General features: G+C 35.1%; 1 protein-coding gene across 1 annotated transcript in view; it reads left to right on the plus strand.

Moving 5' to 3' along the window:
* The first annotated feature begins 787 nt into the window (after positions 1–787).
* LOC101342518 (UDP-glucuronosyltransferase 2A2) overlaps positions 788–10,466 on the plus strand; it is an 81,303-nt gene continuing 71,624 nt past the window's right edge. Inside the window, 3 exon segments of the mRNA XM_023737791.1 lie at positions 788–1,583; positions 9,127–9,289; positions 9,292–9,753. Of these exon segments, the coding sequence (XP_023593559.1) occupies positions 864–1,583; positions 9,127–9,289; positions 9,292–9,753 (1,345 nt within the window). The 5' untranslated portion in view covers positions 788–863.

Consider the following 10,466-nt stretch of genomic DNA (forward strand, 5'->3'; position numbering starts at 1 on the left):
TACAATCTCTGACACATAGCAAGGACTTAATAAATGTTAGCAATTATTAAGGGCTGAGTCTAGAGACAAAGTATTTGCTATTCACACAGGGTATCTAGCTTTTGAGCAGCTTTTTTGGTAGAAATATGCTTGAATTAACAATTCTCTTCAAATAGCTTTTATTCATTAGTAACGTTACTCATAATCTTGTGCATAAATTACATGTATATATTTTATCCATCTACTTGTAATCTTTTCTAAGTGATTCATTAACATAAACATATTTTTATAAATATATCTTAAGTAGTAATAAATATTATACTTGCTATAGTTGTACTTCCCTTTTTTTAAAATATCATTGTGATAATTTCATCTATTTCAATATCTATTTTAATAATGTTAAATTGCTGCTAATAACATTATATAAAATATCGGAAAGGTTGAAAAATCCTTTAACATTAGCATGACTGCATTTCTGAGTGAATTTTGGCCCTGGCTTTCTGCACCCATACCTGAGTGTAGCAGTGAGATATTTAATAGCTTCAAAAAATTTAATGGTAAGAATTTAACTTTTCAAGGTGCAATGAAATCTGAAAAGCAAAGAAAGTATTGAGATAAAGTTCAAGTGAAAGACCAGCGAGTAATAATCATAACCAAAGCTAAAGTAGCAGATTGAGAAGTAAAACACAGGTGACCCCTAATCCTGTAATTAGCATAAAATATGGAGGTACTATAACTAATACGATTTGGTAGAGAGAAAGCTCTTAAGGACATCAGTAGTTTGAAACAAAACTGAGAAGTATTTTCGTCTTTCTTTTTTGATTTAAAGGCAGAGGAATTCATTTGTTTCACATGTCATCAAATCTTCTACTTCAAGCCACATCATGTTAAACAAGATCATTCTGCTGCTGTCTCTTCAGATAAGCCTCCTAGGAACCACTTATGGTGGGAATGTTCTGCTATGGCCAGCGGAAGGTAGTCATTGGCTAAATGTTAAGATAATTATAGATGATCTGATTAAAAGAGAGCATAAAGTGACTGTACTAGTTGCCTCTGGTGCACTCTTCATCACACCAACTTCTGAATCATCTCTGACATTTGAAATATATAGGGTGCCCTTTGGCAAAGAAAGAATGGAAGAAATGGTTAAGAACTTCGTTCTGACATGGCTAGAAAATAGACCATCTCCTTCTACCATCTGGAGATTCTATCAGGAGATAGCCAAAGTCATCAAGGACTTCCACGTGGTGACTAGGGAAATGTGTGATAGTATTCTACAAAACCAAAAGCTGATGGAAAGACTGAAGAAAGGCCAGTTTGAGGTCCTGGTATCAGATCCAGTATTTCCTTGTGGTGATATAATAGCTTTGAAACTGGGAATTCCATTTATGTACTCCTTGAGGTTTTCTCCAGCCTCTACAGTGGAAAAGCGCTGTGGGAAGGTACCATACCCTCCTTCCTATGTTCCTGCTGTTTTATCAGAACTCACCGACCAGATGTCTTTCACTGACAGAATAAGAAATTTCATCTCCTACCATCTACAGGACTACATGTTTGATACTCTTTGGAAATCATGGGATTCCTACTATAGTAAAGCTTTGGGTATGTAACCATTTTTGTCTTATTGTTTGAATCTGAATAGAGAACTTTGTGTCACTTCTTTATTTCCCTATGACTATTCTTTTTCAATACTACGTATCAATATACTGTCTATTACTATTACTTTTTAGTGTAAAAAAAGATAAAAGGCAATATATTTTGCAATCACAATGGGATGTTTACTAATTTTCTGGATGTGAAGATATCAAAGAAGATTTTATGTGGATAAGATCTAGTGACAAATACTTTAGTTTAAAAATAGGATTAGATTTCTCATTTAGATATTGCATTGAAAACAGAAATTGCCTAGAAACTATAGTTGTGTATGAGAAAAGCCAGAAAAGGTAAAACTTTCTACAAGCCCATTATTAACATAGACATGTGTGTTTAAGTATGTTATATATATATATATGTATATATATATAAAACCCAAAAGCAAACCCATTGCCTTCGTGTGGACTCCGATTCCTAGCAACCCTAAAGGACAGAGTAGAACTGCCCCATAGGGATTCCAAGGAGCAGCTGGTGGATTCAAACTGCTGACCTTTTAGCAGCCAATCTCTTAATCACTGTGTCCCCAGGCCTCCATAAACACACACACACACACACATATAGCACTCGATCATCCCTCTAAAAAGAGTAATACTAGAAAAATTTTTTTTCCAGTTCATTTACACATTAAGCCCTTATCACATTTATTTATAAGTGTATTTAAGAGAAAACATAACATCATTGGTCAAGATGATTTATCAATTTTAAGATTATTTGTATGACTTAAGCAGGATATAGTGTTTATATGTCGATGGTCAGTGAGACAGAGGAAGACCCTCAACAAGATGGATTAACACACTGTCTACAACAATGGGCTCAAACACAGCAATGATTGTGAGGATGGTGCAGGACAGGCAGTGTTTTATTCTGTTGTACATAGGGTTGCTATGGCACCTAACAGCAACAAAAACCAGTGGTTATTAGCATCAAAACATCTCTATTTAACATGTTGACGTTCATGCACATACTCATCTACATATCAAACAGGCTTCATCCATTGAACATGCTTTGAATTTTATTATGTATTCTTCACTAATTCTAAAGTTTCTACTTTTACTAGGCTCTCCTTAGATAGTGAGATTATAATAAAGACTAGGATGATGTTTTTTTCTTGAATAATTTCACAGTCAAGCAGAGAAGTCAGACATAAAAGATAATATTCAAAATGTAAGTGAGATAATAGAAATATGTGACAGAGATAGTATAGAGGTAGTCATGTGACAGGGTGAGAGCGGTATTGTGGAGAACATCAGAGCTGAGGTGATGCACAAGGGCATATGGAAACAGTGAATATGAGTTTTTCTACAAACTAAGTGTGGGGAAAAAAGTATGCCCCAAGTTACAAAGACTCAAAATAGCACAGGGGTGCTGGGTATTACTGATGATTCATATTTCTTACAGTCAGATTGTTGGGGGTGGAGGAGGTAAGCATGGAAAACAACACTGGAAATACAGGGACTGCAAGACTGAATTAATTCAATAAATATTTGTCAAAACGTCTTGTATGTCATAGTAAGGGCTTTGTGTTTCATCTAATAAGCGATTGGGAACCATTTAAAAGAATGTACGATGGATACAGGAGCCATGGTAGCACAGTGGTTAAAGCGCCCAGGTGCTAACCGAAAGGTCAGTGTTTGGAACCCACCACCTGCTCCGTGGGAGAAAGATGTGGCAGTCTGCTTCCCTAAAGATTTACAGCCTTGAAAACCCTATGGGGCAGTTCTACTCTGTCCTAAAGGTCTCTATGAGTCAGATTCAACTCATAGGCAACAGGTTTTTTTGGTTTATGATGGCTAGTGTATTTTACAAAAATAACCCATGCCTTCTAAGTTTGTTTGCCAACTGCTCCCTCCCCCTGCGAGGTATTTTCATTTGTACCGCAATGCCAGTTTTTTTTACATGTAGCTGTAAAAAAAATTAGCATAGTGCCCTCACAAAAATATTTCATGGAGGAGGGAGCAGTTTGCAAACAAACGGATCAGTCATGCGTTATTTGTGTAAAAAATATGGTACATTGCATGTCTATAAAACATCTGGGTGGATGTGGGAATGGAGTGGAGGGAGGTGAGAATGTAAGCTACTGTATCACTCCAGGAAAGGTATGGTAAGAGCATGTACTCAGAAAGTAGCTCATGATGGAGAAAAATAGTACAGGTTAAGAGATATTTATGCGTCTACACAGTAACACAGTTAGGAAAGCAGGATCTTGATACACAATTTCCACTTATTAGCGTGTGACCTGGAGAGGTAATTCAGTCTCTTTGCACATGCACTTCATTTTCTCTCATCTCTAACAGGACTGCTAAAAGAACTGAATGAGAATTTTAGTATAATGCCGGGGGTATAGTAAGCATTCAATAAGCATTTGCTGTTTATCAGGTGAAATTAATAGAAGCCGATGGCTGATTGGTGAGGAACAGAAATATGAGGAAGAGTAAGATGGTTTCATGATTTTTTTTTTTTACTTCAGTAAGCACATAAATGGCACAACTAATGGAGTGAGTGAATATGAGAGAGAGCAGATTTTGGGGTGGGAATAAGGCATTGAAATTTAGACAGGAGTGTATGAGCTGCTTTTGGGAATATCTGTTGACAAAGTAGTTGGGTATATGGGGTAAGTTCTCAAAGGCAGTGACATGGATTAGAACTGGAGATTTAAGCATTGTCTCCATAGGGGTGGTATATATATAATTTTGCCTCTCTAATGGTAACTAGTAACATCTTTTCTAAGTTTTTTGTTTTTCTCTTAGGTGCTATTCTTTTGCTTTTATATGCAAGATATTCCTGAAATTGCTAAAAATGCAATGATTTAAAGTCAAGCAATCAACTGACATTTTGTGATCATGATTATTCTCTCAGAATACTAAAATTATTTCACAATACATAATTAGGACTCATAGTTTGTATATAGTGTTATGTATTCAATATTTTAATTTGCTTTCATGATAAACCTCATAGGTACAGACTTAAACCCACTGGTAATCAAATAGAGGTGGAATATTTCCTACTTTTGATGCATTGTATTACTGATTGATATTATGTTTTGAGACTTTAACTTCTCATCATTAGTATCAACAAATTGATTTTTGTGCTTTCACTCATTTTTAACAAAATAAAAGAGCCAAGATTCACAGACTATGCAAAGAATTGTACATCGTTGTGCACATGCTTCAGGGATTGTAATGTTGGCTCCCATGCAGAACTTGTGGGGCCTAGAAGTGGTTATCAATTGATGAATGAAAATCCTAAATGGCATCAAAAATTATTTAGAGATGACAAAGTACAATTCATGCACTGTTTTTGTGAATTGTGAAAAGAAAAAGAATTTGAGGATTCTCTGTAGCTATAGCTATTGACATACTGCCTTCATTTTTCAAATCTCTGTTTGAAAATAATTGTAAAATAGAATATGATCAATAAAAATAGATATGATAGGTTACTGTATGGCTGAGAGTGTCAGTTATTAAATATGGATGAGTATGACCAAAAGCTGTTGAGCCAATTGTAGCTAACACTGATAATCTGCAAAAGAAATTATCTCCTCAGTACATGTTGACTAGTTACCCCTAAGATTCAAACATAAATGTTTATGTCTTGGGACATGAAAGAAGACCTAGCTGTTCTGTCATCCAGAGAGAACAAACATCTCTCTGAGGATTACGGATAATCCTGTGGGGGTTCTATGAAGACATAAGTGAACAGGCAACATTATAACGTTCAAACTGAATCTTGCTAAAAAATTAAGAAAAAGGAAGAAGAAATGACAATTTTATGAAGCAGTGAAGCTGTCAAGATCTGTAAAACTCTTTTCATTTCCCCATGCATATACAGTACAGAAGAATATGTGTAGCATCTCAGTAATTCTTATAGCAAACTGTATATTGGAGGGTTCATTGGTCACAATATATGTTTATATTTTTATCCCATTATTTGTGCTTTCAGCAAGTACTTGCCCTCAACCTTGTAATAATAATCCTCATGATTAAAATGCTCCTTTTTCATGCTGGTTAGGTCACCTTTCCTTTCACTTTGCCCATGCTAGCATAGCAGTCTCTGAATCACATATTCCGTTGTATTGTGCCTATAAGTTGATGCTGGTGATAAAAGCACATTATTCTCCTATCTTAAAACATGAAACTAATCTTTCTTAACAATTTGTTCATGGGAAAGTGATGAAGATTTCTAAAGATGTTATTACCTTCTGATTCTGCTATCATGTTTCTAATCAAATTACACTCTTCCGACTTGGAATGAGTATTTAAGTTTGTCTTTACTAAAACTGAGTATTCTTTTTGATGTCAGGGACACAAGCACTCATATTCAAAACACCAGGTAAGAAGCAAGCATGCAGACATAACAGAGTAATTCATGATTCTACAAGTCTCTTAGATTTAGAATGCTAAATGGGTATGGTAAGGGGAATTGACTTGAAAAATAATTGCTTTACAATTTGTAAATTGAATTTATCTTGTACTTCGTTTGCTTAAATGCTCTAATCAAAGACATTACAACCAATCCATATAACCTTTCTCCTCAGGTCTCAAATTGTCACACCTGAGTGAATAAATAGGCCAACTTTCTGTAAGATTACTTTTCTGCAGTGGAATTCAATAAGAACCTCACAGTGAGTCTTTAATCTCTGCTGATTGCTAGGAATTGGATATTGTCAAGATTACTCACTTCACTTCAGGTTATGAGTATTTGATTCAAACTCATGAATATCATAACTGTAACAGCAGTTAATATTTATTGATCTCATTCTACTGTGCTGGACATTGTGGTATGCACTTCACATATATTATCTTCCCTAATCCTTGCAGTGAACTTGTTAAGAAAAACCTCTTATCATCATCTTACGGATGAGAATATTGAGGCTTGGAAATACCAAGAATAATGTGTTAAAACAAAATTATGTAACTATTAGTTTGAGAAACTAGTTTTCAAACTAAAGTCTCTCTAACACCAAAGCTACTATGCCGTATTTCCTAGTTCTAGGGGGGACAAGGTCTCCTTTTTAAATTTCAATTAAGAATGCAGTGGTTATGCAGAATATTTTAGGCTTCAACTTTCTAGGGTACTTTCTTCTTCCTTCCAGTGTATATAAAATTGCACTCTGCTGTTATATTTCTCACCTTTGATTTTTTAATTTACTGAATGGCATTTAATTGGGCCATGCCAGTCACTAGGTAACCTGCTATTCCTTAAGGCACAGGTCTCCATGTGACTCTGTTGTCTTGAGCCTGAGGATTTCTTTCCGGCCCGAACATCACAGAACTACATAAGCAACCTCTAACAGAGAACAAAAAGCTTCTGCAGATTTCAAACATGTTTGTTTAAAATTGAAGCAGGTAAATTTAATTTTTATATTCCTACTAACAACAGCAACGCAAAACCACCAAAGTTATGGGCACACTTAAGGAGAGGATAATGTAGCATTTTAATGCAAGTAAAAGTATTTATAATACATAAATATTGCATATAGTTACCAACGTCTTACCCTTTGGCCCCATTAAAAACAAACAGGGGAATAAGCTCTAAGAACTAATGCCAGCTAGAATAAGAATAGCACATCTTGCAAATATATTAGTATATTAAAGAGGAAAAACAGCATATCTTTAAAAGGAATGACCAGAATATTCAGTCCTTTTCATGAACTAGATACTGACTAAGAACTGGTAAATAATGTATTATAAAGTGCTAGAAATGAAGCACATTTGAGTGTGTGTATATCTCCACAGTATTTTATTTCTAGTAGTCGTTTCAAAAGATTTAAAAAAAAAAGTATAATGTATAGTCCTTCCCTGGTTAGAATCTTCGTCTTTTATAATAGTCTTCCTCTTGCTTACCTCTCTTCTTCCTCTGTTCCTTCTTCCCTCTATTTTTTTTTAAATTGAAATTAATCTCCATAGTTAGAATCTTTCAAACGGCCCTCTGATAACATTCTTCTTCCACAGTAACATATATGCCAGATGACAGCCACAGATGTGACATCAGTGGGGTGCAGCTGACACACGATTGGCTGTGAGATATGCACAATTCTCAAGATATCTCACTTTTGTAAACCCACTTCTTAATTACCATCCTTAATTCCTGTTTTCTATCCTTTTAATTACTTTATTGGTTATCTGCCACTTTTACTGGCATCCCTAATGATTTTAACTTCTAAATAGCTTCTTTACATAGTTACTCTTGTTCAGTTTGGGATTCACTAAGAATCTCAACTGATATCACTAAATCCATGTCTAGCCGAGCATTCTGTAGATAGCTGCTGAATTTACTAAACCCTTGCTTTAAACCAAGCAGTTTGCAAAGCAGTTTTACATGTATTATTGCTAATTCACAAATCATATAATGAATTAGCTTCATCATCTCCTTTATAGATGAGAAAATTGAGGCTGAATGTAGGTAACTCCTTAGGTCACAAAACTTGTAAAAGGTCACTCTGTGATTCTGAGAGTATTGAACTCCAGGGCCCACCTAACTTAGCCCATTACTCAGCTCTAAATAAAAATTTCCGGTTTCCTTAGGGTGCCAGGCCATATCTCTTTGATTTGTGTCTGAAGATGTCATATGGAAGAGAGTGAAATAATTCCCTGTTTCAAGCGGTAGGAGAGAATGAACATTTTGTCTTATCAGGGTAGAAAAATATCATCTATCAAATGTTCACTGTACAACCCAATTGATCTAAAACATATAAATGAAAGGTTGTATTTTTTTTCTTCCTAATATGGCCACAAGGAAACTATAATAATGCTGGTCCTTGTGAGTTACCAAAGTTCCTAAAACTTACAGAGATGAGGCATCATACTACAGAAATCCATCATCAAGTCATATAGTGTTATGGCTATTATCTCAATTGTACTACTTTGCCATATGTTTTTGGTATGCAACTCAACATTAATTTTATTATCCATGAAATGGGAGATATATCTTCTGTTGCACTAGATCGTTAAAAGGATTGAATAAGACAATAAACGTAAAAATTCTTGTTGAATGGAGACATCTAACCTGAAGGTACTACAAGTTTTGACAAAGTGGCTGTAGCAGAGAATAATTGATATGTTTATGTTAACTTTGTGTTGAGAAATATATATTAAATTGAAGACACATTTTATAAATGACAGTAATTATCACAGAGTATATAAATATCGGGATTGTAACCTGCCAGCTTCTTTCTTTTTAAAATAAGACCATATTTCATTTATGTTGTTGCAATAAAAATATTAATGAATTTCAGAATTTGAATTATTTTGTTTTAGTCTTGAGATCAGTTGACCTAGGAATGAGTGTAACCATCACATTAAATATAGTTTTATTTGAAAAAACTAATCTACCTATATGCACATTCAAAGTTTCTTTTCATCTTAAAAGTTTCACAGTAGGATGGTTTCCATCTTGAATATCACCAGGCCGAAGAAGTTTTTCCAGCTGCTGCTTTATAATTTGACACTGACTGAAATTGTTCTAAGTGGAAATGTGCTAATTTGGCCTGCGGACGGTAGCCACTGGTTAAATATTAAGATCATTCTAGAAGAATTGATTGAAAGAAATCATAGTGTGACTGTCCTGGCTTCATCAGCAACTCTATTAATCAATTCTAATCCTGATTCTCCTGTGAATTTTGAAGTGATACCTGTCTCCTATAAGAAGAGCAATATAGATGACTTATTGAACATATGATAATGCTGTGGATAGACCACAGACCAACTCCTCTAACACTCTGGACTTTCTACAAAGAAGTAGGGAAAGTCCTAGATGTTTTCTTTCGAATGAATTTACAAATCTGTGAGGGAGTATTAAATAACTCCAAGTTAACGGCAAGACTTCAGAAAGGTGATTTTGATGTGTTGGTAGCAGACCCAGTAACAATCTGTGGTGATCTGGTTGCTCTGAAGTTAGGAATTCCATTTATGTACACGTTGAGGTTCTCTCCAGCCTCAACAGTGGAAAGACACTGTGGGAAAATCCCAGCACCTGCCTCGTATGTACCAGCAGCCTTATCAGAGCTCACTGACCAGATGACCTTTGGTGAAAGGGTTAAAAACACCTTATCTTATCCTCTGCAAGATTATATATTTCAATCCTACTGGGGAGAATGGAATTCATACTACAGCAAAGTTCTAGGTAAGTCTCCAAAATTTTTTCTTATTAATGACTCAGGGTATCTGCTATTTACTGTTATTGTTAATACAGCAAAATATTTTCATCCCACTGCATACACCAAGTTGAAGTAATTGTACTTATTTTATTTTTGTACAATTCCTTGATCATTTTCCTTCGTTAAATTTTTCAAAAATAAATGGCTGTATTAATATTTAGGCTATAGTCTCTTAACACAAATGATCTTGTGCCTGTATAAATAATAGCATTTCAGTGTGTAAACAAATCTTTAAATATAAATGAAGTTACCGTTGAAGGGATACATTGTGATAGCTTACCCTCCCCCCCCAAAATAAATCATGCACATGAGTGCGTATGTGTGAACCAAAAAAATTGGCAGCTCCTGACAAATATGTTGAGGTGATAACGTGACTCACCCCACTCCTCTTTTTTCTTCACCCTTTTGTTTACAGAAGACATTAAAAGGCATGGTACCGGGCATTAGAAAACCTGAACTTTTACCCTACCCTGCCTCGTATCTCTTCATCTTTAGGCTTCTCTGGGTCCTTGGGCTAGCACTGTATCTCACTTTCTCTCAATTCACTCTCTCTACACCCTTCGACGAGACTTCATTTCCTTGCCTCACAAATTCTTGGTGAGGATCAAACAAAATAATGTGAACTGTTAAGACCAGTTCTGCTTGGTTGTTTCTGTTACTTCTCTTTCCACCCTTTTGA

Source organism: Trichechus manatus, unplaced genomic scaffold (genome assembly GCF_000243295.1).
Source record: "Trichechus manatus latirostris isolate Lorelei unplaced genomic scaffold, TriManLat1.0 scaffold00108, whole genome shotgun sequence".
Classification (NCBI taxonomy): Eukaryota; Metazoa; Chordata; class Mammalia; order Sirenia; family Trichechidae; genus Trichechus; species Trichechus manatus.